Below are 15,381 nucleotides of genomic sequence, written 5' to 3'. Positions count from 1 at the left end.
GGCATTCCTTCACTAGTTGATATGGAGTTCTTCATTCCCACAGAATCTGCACTCGTCGTTTCTGCTAGAATCATTCTCATGAGATGATTCTTGAGGCGGCAATGCCCTGTAAGGAACAAAGTCAGGAGTTGTAGCATATTCTTGCTAATATACTTCTTAGATCTCGCATTACCAAAGTTCCGAAGAAACTTTTTGGATTGATCAGCCCAGAGATAGATTCAGCCAGAGTGCATTTCATTCGGTTTTTTTCTTCTTCTAAAACATGTTTCTTGTAGGTTCATTTACCTACACCAAAGAAAGGTTCTAGGCCAATAAAGGGAGTTTGTAGTCCTTTTCTAGTAAGTGTGTTAGCTTCTTCATTCCCTTCAATTCCCGAGTGACGTGAACCCAGAGTAATCAAACCTTAATTATTCTTGCCTATTTTATCAACTTTCCTTCGGCATTTTAATACTATATTAAAATAGAAGATATAAAGTCCAATAAGGGCGTGATATTCTGACGAGTAATGATATCTGATAAAAATTATTTTTCAATAGACACACCGGAAGAAAATTAAATCAATTCTAAGAGATATCTCAAAGAGATCCACTATCTATCAAACATGCAAATTTTCTACAAGGGAAAAATTACCTGTATATCGTTGTAGGTATATTTCTGTTGTCCCCAATATTGTGGTCATTGTTATTGTTGTCGTTGCTTGTAAGATTGAACAACGCATAATGTGACATCTTAATTTAACTGAGCACTAGATAGTAAATACTAATTTTCCAAGCCGTTTTGGTGTTTTTTTAATATCTTATTCTGATCGAAGTTTCCTAATTAATATTTATTTATATCGAGGTTATCGAAACTTTAGCATAGGCACTCCTAGTTTGCTTAATTAGAGAAAATCTGTAATTAAATATGTAGGAATAATTTTGTGAACTTCATTTAGTTGTGGTTTTTTATTGATTAAAATAATTTCGCAAGTTTTCAGTAGAATTCGTTGGATTCTTTATGCTTGCATAATCTGACGCTTTAGTGTTGCTTGAAAGACACCTCAGATTGAAAAATTCCTAGGAATTATACAGAGTGAATTTTAAGTATAGAACGCCTCATTTGTCTCAGAAATGGATTGCACAAATTTATAGATTCTGGTGTGCAAGGATTTCGTGGCATGACCAATATTATGGTGATATGATTGTTGCCAGATTTCACCTTTTTCCGGATTCATAATGAACTTTGTTATTTCAAATTAATCACCCTGTATATATTTTCCCTTTTTTTCGATAAATATTGAATATTTTTCACTTAATGTTTCCCATCTTAATGCCATGATTTCGGAATTATAGCTATTTTACATTATCTAGATAGCTATGACTGAAAAAACCTGTTTAATTTTTAAATTCCTAATTTTTATACTACTCAAATGTGGATATACCTCTAACATGAAACAAACATTTTAAAGATTATTTAAATCAAACGAGTTTATTCAATTATAGCCATCCAAATGTATTATTTTACATTTCTACATTTATAACAGTCGAGATGGAAAATTAACCTGAAGAAGCCTCTGCTTGGCATAACAATTGTTGTTTATATTGAAATATTTATAGAAAACAATTTTGTTTTATTTCATTCGATGATGAATTTTTATGAACTAAGGACATATTATAAAAAAAATTATATACATACTTTCATGCGAATGCTTCCGTAATTTACGAATTTTCAATTTTATTTCGTTCAATTTTGGTATTTTACATATTAACATGTTTCGGAATGTAAATTGTCTGGGGTTAGATAATTGTTTTTCGTTCTTTTTTATTGTTATTTTTGATCAGCATTGTTGTGACCTCGTTGATATGTAGAAGTGAAAGAACATCACTTACAAGTAGCAACGCTACTTCCGTGATTTATGTTTATTTTCATAGTATGTAGATTTTGGGAATTGACATGTGGTAAACCAGTATAAACTACATACCTGTACATTTAGTATAATAATCAAAAACATTTTTCTGTATGTACACAATGTCTGAAACTACTGTAGGGGTTTTCATGCGATTTTCATAATTATATTGAGTACATCTCATATTTAAGCTTTTTTCGTAGAAGACTCTTTCGCCAACGAAGTGATGAATAAAAACTAGTGAGAAATAATCAATCAAACAGCCATAGCTGAAGCATTCACATTGAAAAATTTCCGAAGCGTTAGTCAAGCAATGAAATAAAATCAAAAACCTTTTGCAATTTCGATAGTTTTAAAGATCTTTAGAAAAATTTGACAACTATCTTCATACACACCCACTTAAATTTTTCATTTAATTTATATCTTCAAATCATCGATCTGAACAGTAAAGATCCCATAGTTCGCACGAAAAGTACATCAAATTAGTTCCTTTCTGTATACGGAATATTTTCCAAATTTTACACAATGGTTTATGAAGGGTGTTTCTTTAGAGCTATAGAACTTTAAATTGCAATAAAGCAACGATGGATTATTCGATTGACAGGAGTATTATTTATCCGCAAGATAATCTTGTGGCATTACATTTTAAATATGACTTCTGGCATATGACCGCCACGGCTGGTTCGGATGTTGAATACTGCATGCATGAAGGACTACCCTTTCGGGAACGAGAAATAGACTGTATCGGGTTTACGGGTATATTTTGCTTGGTTACAAGGTTTACAACTGTGGTGTGCGGCGCGTGGTTACTTAACTGGAACGTGTTGATCACTTGACGGTTGGGACCAGAGAGAGCGTAGTACCCTCTCAGTCTCTCCTACTAGGGGTGTAATTGTTGAGACAGGGGGGGGGAGTTTGCCAGGCTGCCATGTTGAGCACAGTGGCGCCACATCTAATAATCATGTTTGACCACGGTATAAATTCTATACACCGTGGCTTGACTGTACAGATGTAGTCCAATCTGGACGTCCAATTTTCGATGACTCTTTCCAACATTTGTGGCCGTATATCGGAAATAACACGGCGAATGTTGTCTTCCAAATGGTCAAGGGTTTGTGGCTTATTCGCATAGACCCATGACTTCATATAGCCCCACAGAAAGTAGTCTAGCGGTGTTAAATCACAAGATCTTGGAGGCCAATTCACAGGTCCAAAACGTGAAATTAGGCGGTCACCAAACGTGTCTTTCAATAAATCGATTGTGGCACGAGCTGTGTGACATGTTGCGCCGTCTTGTTGGAACCACAGCTCCTAGACATCATGGTTGTTCAATTCAGGAATGAAAAAGTTAGTAATCATGTCTCTATACCGATCACCATTGACTGTAACGTTCTGGCGATCATCGTTTTTGAAGAAGTACGGACTAATGATTCCACCAGCCCATAAAGCGCACCAAACAGTCAGTTTTTCTGGATGTGACGGTGTTTCGACATACACTTGAGGATTAGCTACACTCCAAATGCGGCAGTTTTGTTTGTTGACGTTGCCATTCAACCAGAAGTGCGGTTCATCGCTGAACAAAATAAAATGGACGTAGTGCGCGATACGTATTCCGCACAGAACCATTATTTTCCAAATGAAATTGCACTATTTGCAAGCGTTGTTCAGGCGTGAGTCTATTCATGATGAATTGCCAAACCAAACTGAGAATAATTCACTTGACAGCTGTTAAATCGGTTCCAATCTTGAACAGTAATGCTAACTTAAAGTTATATATCTCGAAAAAAAACACCCGTTATTACACTTTTTTGTCGAGGGACGTATTATTAGGCTAGAAGAAACGATATTGCATATCCATTTTTATATCAAATTTTGTGCAAAATGTATTGTTGAAGATGATTAATGCATAGCCGAAACATTTACACTAAATAATTCTCAAAAAAAAAAACCACTTATACTCATATTCTCCAAATTTTACACAATGGTTTATATACTATACTTTTTTGTCGAAGAAGGTATTCTTAGGCTAGATATGGTATATCCATCTTTATGACAAATTTATGCAAAATTTATTGTTGAAGATTTAATGCAAAGCCGAAATATTTACAGTAAATAATTTTCAAAGGAAGAAAATAAAAAAAAAACACTTTACTCAATATTCTGAAAGATTTTCAGAATATGATTTGTTTTTAAAACAATTTCAATAAACACTCTATACATATTACTTCTTATTCAATTCACGTAGAGACTGACATTCAAGGGAAATCATTATCAATCTGAACTGTAAAATTTCAATAGTCACCAATAAAGGTACAAACAAATTATCAAGAGTTCCTTTCTGTATCCAAACACTTTTCAGATGAAGTAGGGATGATAAGAAATCACGTAGGCATAAAATTCGGATAAGACAGTCAACAAGTAAGGAATCAAGGTAAGACTTCGGGACCGCGTGGTAAAACCTGGATCACTTTGAGATTCGTATCCTGACTTCAAAGGATCTTTCAGGAGGGCGACATCTGATTTTGAAGGAAATGAAGAGGTATACTGAGGAAATGTTATTCACGAATCCTGTTTCCAGAAACTAATTCAATAGAAATGTGGAACAAAGAATGACGTGAAAAAAGAGTTGGAGGCAGTCAGGATTTTCAGCATTTTCTGTCAAAAAAAAATGAATTGACAATTTTGAGGGAATCTTGATGAATCCTAGAAGATATTTCTGTTGTTAGATGTTAGATGGATATCATATCAATCAATTAAATACCAGTATCTAAAAATTATGCCATTCATTTTATTTGCAAATTGCAGTGGAGCTTCATTGAAGATTCACAACTTCCAGATTGATTTTTAAAGTTCCCTTTAATAGTATATTCCAAAACAAGTTGCAGAATGGGCTCCTATTCCAACCAGAATGCAAAATTAGAAAACGAGCGACGAAGGAGCGAGTTTTGGAACGCATGAGTGTTGGAATTGCCTTCTGCAACGAATATTAGACCATATTTTCTCTATTTCAGTCAAGTTTTGTGAAATATTGTCGAAATTCAATGAAAAATTCAGATTATACATCCTAGTGACTTTTGTATTGTATCTTGGCAGTTGGTGTGACTATTACGAAAATTGACAGATTACGGAATTTGAATATGAATCGTACGTTTCGAATTTTGAAATAATTTACAATTAGGCATTAAATTCATTAATTATGTCTGACGAAATCGATTTAAGAGCACCAGAATTAAGAGAAGTTGCGAAAAATGTTGCAGACCATTTCATTCTATATCCAAATTATATTATATAGACAATTATTGACGTTTGTTGAGAATTGATATGATTGGAAGTCAGTACAGACAACCACAAAAAAAAAATATAACTAAAAACGATGCTGTAATGAGTTCATTACAGCACTGTTTTTAGAACTGTAATGAACTCATTACGATTCTGAAATAGAGAAAAATCGTTTTCATATGCTGAAAAGGGACTTCCAATCCAATATTTGACTTTCAATCATAGGAAATTTCAATTACGAAATAATTGAAGTTAGAACATTATATTCAACATCATCGTGACAAAAAATTACAAAACTGAATGTAATTTTAATTGTTTCCTGGATTTTTAGAATGAGAACTTGAAATTTTATGGGCAGAATTCTTGAATTGGATCATAGAAATGAGTTATATTGAATTCGGCATCATCTAGCTGAAAATCAAACTTTTTTGAATTTTATTTATATAGTCTTTGAGATCCACGGATCTTATTCTTGAGCCAGAAGGGTCATGCAGTATACAGAGTGGCCACACTTTTTTAATGGGATTTATTGGTAACTTTTAAACCATAAGAATAAGAAGGTCGATTAAATGGAGAAAAATTTGCATTTATAGAAGCATTGTGAAGCAGTTCAAACAAATCGTGATTATCAGGGCCGGTTATTGAGATATCATAAGAAAAGTAAATTCTGTCATTTTGATTTTTCTTTTTTTCTCACTTTATTTCAAATATTATCAAAAAATGTTACAGGAATTTTTTATTCGACAATAAATTATCCCCAATTCGACATAATCAGATTTCGTATCCAACGTTTCGTACTCTCTGGGCCACCCTGAACCGCATTTTTTTCAATACGGACCTGCATAATTTGTGACAATTCTCGAAATAACTTTTAACGCCGAATTTAACGATATATCATACAATGTCATTCAAAGTTGATTTCCAGGTGATTTTGACCCTTATCCAAATTTCTTTGGATCGGATCTGTTTTACATTTATCTTCAGTCGAAGAACTGTGGCCAGTGAATGCAATTTATCAAAAACTGCTGTTGATAAAATAGTCAAGAGACGCGAATACAATGATTTTAAATTTGAATACCAAGCCTTGCAAAACTTTTATCGTAATGATATCAAAATAAAGTTCGATTCTGTAATTGGTTTCAACGAAACAAATGACAAATTCAACAATAGTGATTCCTCGCGAGAAGATTGAGAATGTATTGGAAGGTATTCAAGAAGACGAAATAAGCAAATGTTTGTATGGGTTCCAGAACCGTAAAGTGCATTTTACAAAATGGTTAACATTTCGAACACTTACTTCATTAATTTTCATTTATTTTCGAATAATCATTTGATTTTTCTTTCATTAAATGATAATTCGTTTAATAATTATGAATTGGAATATGTAGATAATTATTACTTGTTTCTTGCTTTGATGCTAATATGTTCCATTTAGTTCAAGATGAGTAAGTTGGTTTTCTCATCGAAATGTATTGCAAGTTGGTAATTAAACTAAAGGTACCTAAATGTAATACAGATCCGACACAAAGAAATTTGGATAAGAGTCAAAATCACTTGAAAATTAACTTTGAATGGCATTGTATGATATATCGTTGAATTCAGCGTTAAAAGTTATTTTGAAAAGTGTCATAAAATATGCAGGTTCGTATTGAAAAAAATTAGGTTGAGGGTGGCCTAGAGAGTACGAAACGTTGGATATGAAATCTGATTATGTCAAATTGAGGTTATTTTACTGTCGAATAAAAAATTCCTGTAACATTTTCTGATAAGATTTGAAATAAAGTTGGAAAAAAAGAAAAATCAAAATGACAGAATTTACTTTTCTTATGATATCTCAATAACCGGCCCTGATAATCTCGATTTGTTTGAACTGCTATGAATGCAACTTTTTCTCCATTTGACCGACCTTCCAACTCTTATGGTTTAAAAGTTACCAATACAATCCCATTGAAAAAGTGGCCACCCTGTATAACAATCTATTTCTCAGCGAAATTTCATGTAAATAGATCCTATATTTTATATAAAGAATTCATAATAGCATTATGATGGTAGAAATTTCGAAATAGCATGTAATTTAATTTTTTTCCCGAATTTCAGCCTTTGAAATGCCTGGATCGGATTGTTGAGCTATATAAACCAAGCAATCCCAAATTTCCTTCAAATAACTCCGAAGGGATTTTCTGTTCAAACATGAGCTCTTGTTTGAATTTATATATTTCGGTACGTAAACAGTCCGAATTCTAACGGAATCACGAAATATTTATCCTTGAACAATTCTAAAGGTGAATACATAAGAATAAATATTCAAATCAGAATCCGTACATCTATCGTATACTGTTGTGACATTTATAGTTTCCGGGACCGAAACCCGCAATATGACATTTGTTATGTCATTCCATCAGAATTAAGATATTCTATGAAATGTCAAGAAGCTTCAAACCATTGTGTAAAATTTGTAATGTATGTTCCAACTCAGAATATTCTCGATTTATTCGTGTTTTGTATACAGGGTGATTCAACGGGATGGCATATTAGACGTTTATTGAGAACTTATCTTATCATCAATAATCATAATTTTGAGCTGAAAATTTGCATATTGGGGCTTTAGACAATGATCTTTCTTCCTAAAATATTTCCAGATCATTACAGCTTCTGGTTATACAGGAAACAGACTACTACTTCCTTATTTCAAATGGCACACCCAGTATATTATTACATCATTAAATAGCTCTTTTGACGAAAATTTCGGCAATATGCCATACCTTTGGTTAAAATTCGACGGTTGATGAGTTAATGGGATTCTTACGAAAAAAATGGTGGCGATGAGGACTCACATTCTTTTTAATATTTCGGCAGAAAAAGCTTTTTTGGGAAAAAAATATTTCTTTCTCAATTCTGCAAATACATAGTATCATAAGACTGTTTGCGATTTGGGGCAAAAATGTACAAGGTGTTCATAAGAAGATCATGAACTTGGATAACTCAAATTCATCTCAAGATTTTCAAATGAAAACCTATATTTTGTATTATTTCAGTCAAATTTACGTACCTAAAATCAATACTTTGAGAGTTATCGAGGAAAAACTTTATATGGGAAAAACCGCAATTCCTAACTGTGTGGAGTAGTCTGTGACTTCCAGAAAACACAGAAAATTTTATGTTTCAATAAATGAATTTGACATTTCAAGAATTGTAATGAAATCTTCGTGAGAAAATTGTATTGGTTTATAGATTTCTCAAAAATCCCAACGAAAAATTAATTAAAATTCATGACATGAAGAATTTAATTATCCAAACATCGAATTTTAGTTTCTTTCTGTGTTTTCCGGAAGTCACAGATCACTCCACACAGTTACAAATTGCGGTTTTTACTCATTTGAAGTTTTTCCTCGATAACTCATGATGTATTCATTTTAGGTATAGGATTTGCTTAAGTAACCCCCACTATTTTTGTACGTAGAATCGACTGAAATAATAAAAAATATAAATTCTTATTTGAAAATCTTAAGTTTGATGAATTTGAGTTGTCCAGGTTTATGATCTTCTTAGGAACACCCTGTACATTTTTGGTCCAAACCGCAAACAGTTTCATAATACTATGTATTTGCAGAATCGAAAAAGAAAAAAATTTTCTCGAAAAAAGTTTTTTCTGCCGAAAAATTCGAAAAAATGTTAGTCCTCATCGCTACAATTTTTTTTGTTAGAATCCCATTAACTCATAAACCGTTGAGTTGTTACCCAAGGTATGGAATATTGCCGAAATTTTCATCAAAAAAGCAATCTCATGATGCAAAAATATACTGGGTGTGCCATTTGAAGTAAGGAAGCAATAGTCTGTTTCCGTTATAACCGAAAGTTGTAGAGTTCTGAAAATCATTATTTAAAACCCCAATATACAAATTTTCAGCTCAAAATTTTGATTAGTTTTCTTTAAACGTCTAATAGGTCATCCCGGTGAATCACCCTGTATTTATATTACGAAAACGTTAATTTATGCAAAGTTCAATATACAGGGTGTTCCACCATTGACGCGACACTCTATTACGATTAAACTCTGAAATTTTGGATTTTTTTTCATAATATCATAACGCTGCATATGAGCTACATTCTCAAATTGTTTTGAAAAACATTAGCGTAGCATAAATGTGTAAATGATCAAATATTTCTTTCTCCTCATGGAACATCCTGGGTTTTGTTGAATTTTCAGATTGCATGTAATACATAAACCCAATTGTTTCATATGCTCAAAACTTACTGTTTTTGAGATATTTCGACATTTTATAAAATTTTAGCCTAATAACTTCAAAATGAATCAATTCATTTGATTGAGATTTTAAAAGTGAATAAAAGAAGAACGGATGTAATTACTGACTTTTTGATAATCATTGATATCATTCATTTATGACATATTCACTTATTCCAAATGGCACACTATCCTTATTTGGTAGAGCATTTTTCGAAGATAAAGAAATTTGTTACCTATCACCTTATAAAAAATTAAATACAGGGTAAGCCATTTGAAATCAGCCCGAAATTAACATTTCAATGAGTCATCAATGAATATCTCATTTTGAACAACCAGTAAAGTTCTCAAAAAGTCAGTATCTACTTACCTCTGATCTTCTTTTATTCACTTCCTAATTCTCATTGAAATAAATTTATTCAATTCGAAGTTATTATGTATTCAATTTATGAAAATCGAAATACCTTTCTCAATAACGGTAAGATTTAAACATATGAATCTTTATTTTATGCAATCTTAAAATTTGATAAAAAACAGTGTTTCATAAGAAAAAGAACATATTTTTGTTGTTGTCATTCACACTTTTTTGGTACACCCTGTGAAATTTCAAATAATCTGAAAATGTATGCTGATAAAGCATAGTGATACTATGTCAAAAAGATTTGAAATTTCTTCGTTTAACTAAAATAAATGATGAAACACCCTGTGAAATAATAATGTAAAATATAAATAAGTAACATAAAACATAAAATATTGACATGAAATATTTTTTGTAGAAAGGCAATATGTATGCACTCTTCCGTATTACATTTAAAACAACTTAGTCGATTTTCTCAATAATGACACACAATTGAATTGAGCTCTACGATTTGTGCGCTTCTCTGAATTTTTAAAAACCTACACAGAAATTCATGAAGCAAACTATTTTCCCTAAGCAATTCACTGCTTAAATGATTCTCAGCTGAATAATTTTCGAACATACCCTTGTAAGCAGAGCTGGAAGACATATGAAATTATTCATGTTTGATAAAACTGCAGATATGAATGTTTTTGGGATGACACGATAATATGTTCAGCATGTTGCAAATTGGCGTATGCGCCAGTCAAAAGCATCTCGATATTTGCTACTGCTATTAGAATAGCTCTATATCTATGAGCAGCAAATTAGGGTCACTGGATCGAATAACTTCTATATGCCGATTATTTTTTCTATTTATTCCTATTATATGAGGTCTAAGACATCTAGCGATGATTAATACACACTATACTATGGTAATTTTTTTTTTGGCATGATTCAAGCAAACTAAATCTGATATTCAACTGGTTTTGAACATTAAGAACTGAACTAAATCTTCATCTACATAACAGAATCCAACAACAATCTCTCGAAAGAGGCTAAATCTGAATCCAAAAAAAACACATACGACAAATTCTCATACTCATCCTTCCAATTGACATAGTCACTTTAATCAAACGTTAATTATCGACAAATAACCGACAAACTTGCGAAATTACATCCATCTGATCCTGTACCTTAATCGAAGTCAATAAAATACGGGCTAGATTTACGAACGAGTAACAATTTAACCTTAAAATATCACGTTATCTAAGATCGGGAGGTTTGAGGCGATTCGAGACTTGACAAAACACACTCAGCGATCGTTCTAGGGTTTAAAACAACGGTCGGTTAGCACTGTAACCAATTTTCCACTAAAATCACCGCATTTTGCCGATTTACGAATTTTCTTTGCGGAATTTCTGGGGTAACTCTGGATATGGATGTCGTCACTGCAGTGGGCCGATCGCGGCCGAACGTGCCCGAGCTCTGCCGAGTTTCGATTTGGCGTAAAAAGGTTTTCTCGGTGCGGGGATATCAGGAAACGGAAAATCGTCCTTGCCATTGCCAAGACTTTTTTTGGTGTTTTCGTCCTAGTTTATCTAGTGGCATATTTTGAATACAGGCGACCAGTTTTATTCGAGTGGAGGTGTAAATAATCTCAATCACAATATTTTTCAGTGAAATAACTTGACAGGTACAAACAAATTGGTTTATTTGTCCCCATTATCGAACTATGAATCCAGGAAGGTACTGGCACTTGCAACCTGAACAATAGTTGAAAAAACAGCGTTGGTTATGTAGAGGTGTTTTTTTTAGAGCCATAGAACTTTAAATTGCAATAAAACGAGGATGGATTATTCCATTGACATGAATTTTATTTATCAGCAAGATAATTTTGTGGCATTACATTTTAAATATGATTTCTGGCATATGACAGCCACGGCTGGCTCGGATGTAGTCCAATCTGGACGTTCAATTTTCGATTACTTTTTCCATCATTTGTGGCCGTATATCGGCAATAACACGGCGAATGTTGTCTTCCAAATGGTCAAGGGTTTGTGGCTTATCCGCATTGACCAATGACTTCACATAGCCCCACAGAAAGTAGTCTAGCGGTGTTAAATTACAAGATCATGGAGGCCAATGCACAGGTCCAAAACGTGAAATTAGGCGGTCACCAAACGTGTCTTTCAATAAATAGATTGCACGAGCTGTGTGACATGTTGCGCCGTCTTGTTGGAACCACAGCTCCTGGACATTATGGTTGTTCAATTCAGGATTGAAAAAGTTAGTAATCATGGCTCTATACTGATCACTATTGACTGTAACGTTCTGGCCATCATCGTTTTTGAAGAAGTACGGACCAATGATTCCCCCAGCCCATAAAGCTCACCAAACAGTCAGTTTTTCTGGATGTAACGGTGTTTCGACATACACTTGAGGATTAGCTTGACTCCAAATGCGGCAGTTTTGTTTGTTGAAGTAGCCATTCAACCAGAAGTGCGCTTCATCGCTAAACGAAATAAAATGGACGTAGTGCGCGATACGTATTCCGCACAGAACCATTTTTCGAAATGAAATTGCACTTTTTGCAAGCGTTGTTCAGGCGTGAGTCTATTCATGATGAATTGCCAAACCAAACTGAGAATAAATCACTCGACAGCTGTTAAATCTGTCGCCATCTTGAACAGTTATGCCAATTTAAAATTATAGACCTCGAAAAAAACACCCGTTATTTACGAGACTATATATCCGATAGGGTTGAAATTTTGCGTGGATATCTGATATACAAGCTTAATCTCAACTCGATTGTTATTCCAAAATAATCTGAATCTTGGTAGCGTCATCAGAACTGTAAAAAATTCAAACAAGCGAATATTGAAGTCAAGATATTGCAAGTCGAAATAAAATAACAATTTCCAGATTTATGCAAGATTTCTCCTCTATCCCGTCATCTGAACCAAAAAAATTAAGCGAAATATCAAAAAAAAAGGGGGAGTAACTGAAGCGAATTCATAAGATTCTGAGCGTTCGTTCCTTCATGCGCCAATTGCACCTTTGGAGACCACGTTTATCTTTGTACCGTTTTATGGTCTCCAAAGGCGCAATTGACGCAAGAATGACGAGCGCTCAAAAGCTTCACGACTCCACGTCAGTGAGGATTTTGTATATTCTTTGATGAAATAGGAAATAATAAGTCACATTGCGGATTTGAAGTATTTTTAGTCAGAATAATGAATTAGTCAATCTTGCAAGAAATGTGAAACACTTAAAAACAACGAAGTTCAGAGTGAAACCTCCGAATTGTAAATCGAAACAGCAGTAATGAGTTCAAGTGGAAGAATTATCAGTTAAGAAGTTTTGAAGATTCAACATATTACATTTAAGGCAAGTTGTGAGTAGACTGACCCAATTCCGCAAAAAAAAGTCTTCGAAGTTTGACTCCGGAAGAGAAACCGTAGACGCCAAATTTTATCTGCAGAGTTGGAACTAATACCAGCGCACTTCGGAACAGATAAACTCGATAATAAATGGATACTTTTTATGCTTGCTGCTTGCTCTTTTTTCTTTTTCACCATTCGAGATTCTAAACCACATTTATTATTCAGCTTACGAAGGAGAATATTAGCTTTATCAGATTGAGTTCAAAAGTATGTACTGTAGAAATGACAATCGTAAAATTTGTACCCTTCGCAAAATTAGTTTATATAAAAAGTGTCGATTGAAAAAAGCCACTCATCGACAAAATGTTGATTAATCTTGAATATTTCCCTCGTCTTTATTTCCACTAATTGCAAACCCTCAAATTTGAATTATAAATGGTGTCTAGATGTAAAAACTGAATGACAGCTCCTGTCTGCAGTTTTTTCGAGTCTACCTATCTATGGCAAAACATGATCGCTGTTACCATCAACAGTTATAATACCTTCGATAACAAGTAATTATGGTTTCATGAAATAGTTTTGTCAAATATCAGGCATTCAATTTTTCTGTGGAAAAATCAATAAAACACGCTGCTAAGCATTATTTTCTTAACGAAAAAAATTTGTGCAGGTGCAACCAGCAATCCTCACTTATGCTTGGATGTGGATTTTTCGATTTTTTCATAAAAAATTACATGCCCTTATGATATTACTTAAGAAAATACGCTATTTTGGAGTTTATTACTCGAAAATAATGTTGTTCAAATGTCTTCCCTCGCATCCAGGATATCCAATCAATCTAACACAAAAATTTGGCAAGTATGCCCTGTTATGGCTCCCATTTCATGGCGGTAACTTCAAGTGTGCCAGGAAAGTTGGTTTTACCTCTGATAGAGATTAATTTTCCTGGGAGACGCATTGCACGTGTGTGAAGTTACTGGTGAAACCATGTTTTTCTATTATATTCAGAAAAGTTCTACAGTTCAGGCAACAAAAACTATTCTAATATCTTCATATAACGCTCCGAATTCACAGATCAAAAGAATTAGAACCGAAAAATCTTTGCGTTGACATTGCAGCCCCTAAGATCACCATTGGCAGTTGAAGGGGTATCTGATGCTTACACTTCGGATTGAATACACTCCAGTAGCGCAACCAATGGCAGTAATTCTGCTTATTTACGTGGTCATCAAAATAAAAATGAGCTTTACCCGAAAACAAGATGTAAAGAAATGTAAGAATGGTATCTTGGGGTTTCAATTCTTGCACCAACTGAATTTTATAGGAGTACAGCCTTCGATATTCGTGCAAAATGCATATAGGTAGTCCCAAATTCGTTCTCTAGTGCGGGCATCCCAGAATCTCTCGGAACTTTTTTTTCATATGGAGAAAATTCTATTATAGAGATTTTTATGGTTCTTATTAAAAAAAAAACAAGTTTGTATTAGAACTTCAAAACTAATTACGCAATGAGAATAAAATTATTACATAAGTCAGCTCTATCTGAAGAAAGTTTTTGTTCCATGTTTATAGCCTCAGTATTGAAGATGTTATGAGAACTTTCAATTTCACACCTTTTTCTAATTTTCTCTTATAGCTTGAAAACAATTGAATTTATAAGGATGCGGTTCTCACCAAAATAATTCTCTTGAAAATTGAGGCCGAAAATGTGCCATTCATTTTTTTCTAGCTCGAAGGTTTTCTGTCCCACTGGACAACTAATTTGATACATGCAACGACAGCACTTGCTTCTCTTCCGAATTAAGAGGAAGAGAGGTCGGGATCATCACGAACAGAAGTCGTTTTCCGCTTTCAATAACCTTGAGCGCACGGGTTTTGATTTATTCAGTGTTGAACTGGTCTCCTCAAACTTTTTTTGCCTTTTGTCAAATGAGAGGGATAACTAGCGCATCATTTGCGTGACGAAAACCTCGAATATTCGAACCGCGAAGTGGACAGTATATGAATTTAAATGAGTGATGATCAGAATGCAATGAAAGCAAATGAATATAGAAGAAAATAAGATATCGAAACAAAAACTGTAAAACAGTAGCTGTGAAACGTCGTTTGGGCTTCAGTCTCATAAGAAAACCTTGAATTACACACCATTCATTACAGAATGGCGAAGGCGCTGTATCGGTTCATCTTTAAGATATTTAATGTATTTAATTCCATTAGAATCATTCAATAACGCAATATTATATTGACCATT

General features: G+C 33.6%; 1 protein-coding gene across 3 annotated transcripts in view; it reads right to left on the bottom strand.

Moving 5' to 3' along the window:
- LOC123677436 (voltage-gated potassium channel subunit beta-2) overlaps nucleotides 1-15,381 on the bottom strand; it is a 121,208-nt gene that overhangs the window by 25,286 nt on the left and 80,541 nt on the right. Inside the window, exons 1-2 of one of the 3 annotated variants that reach the window (XM_045613939.1) lie at nucleotides 10,941-11,180; nucleotides 631-891 (exon numbers count right to left, since the gene is read on the bottom strand). The exons of the other annotated variants lie outside the window; for them this stretch is intronic. Coding sequence (XP_045469895.1) covers nucleotides 631-728 — 98 coding nt within the window. The 5' untranslated portion in view covers nucleotides 729-891; nucleotides 10,941-11,180. Of the gene's footprint in view, nucleotides 1-630; nucleotides 892-10,940; nucleotides 11,181-15,381 lie in introns of those variants that run through there. 3 annotated transcript variants of the gene reach the window in all.

The sequence above is a fragment of the Harmonia axyridis genome, chromosome 4, assembly GCF_914767665.1.
Source record: "Harmonia axyridis chromosome 4, icHarAxyr1.1, whole genome shotgun sequence".
Classification (NCBI taxonomy): domain Eukaryota; kingdom Metazoa; phylum Arthropoda; class Insecta; order Coleoptera; family Coccinellidae; genus Harmonia; species Harmonia axyridis.
Note: the sequence above shows the minus strand (reverse complement) of the source record. Positions and strands in the feature narration are given on the sequence as shown.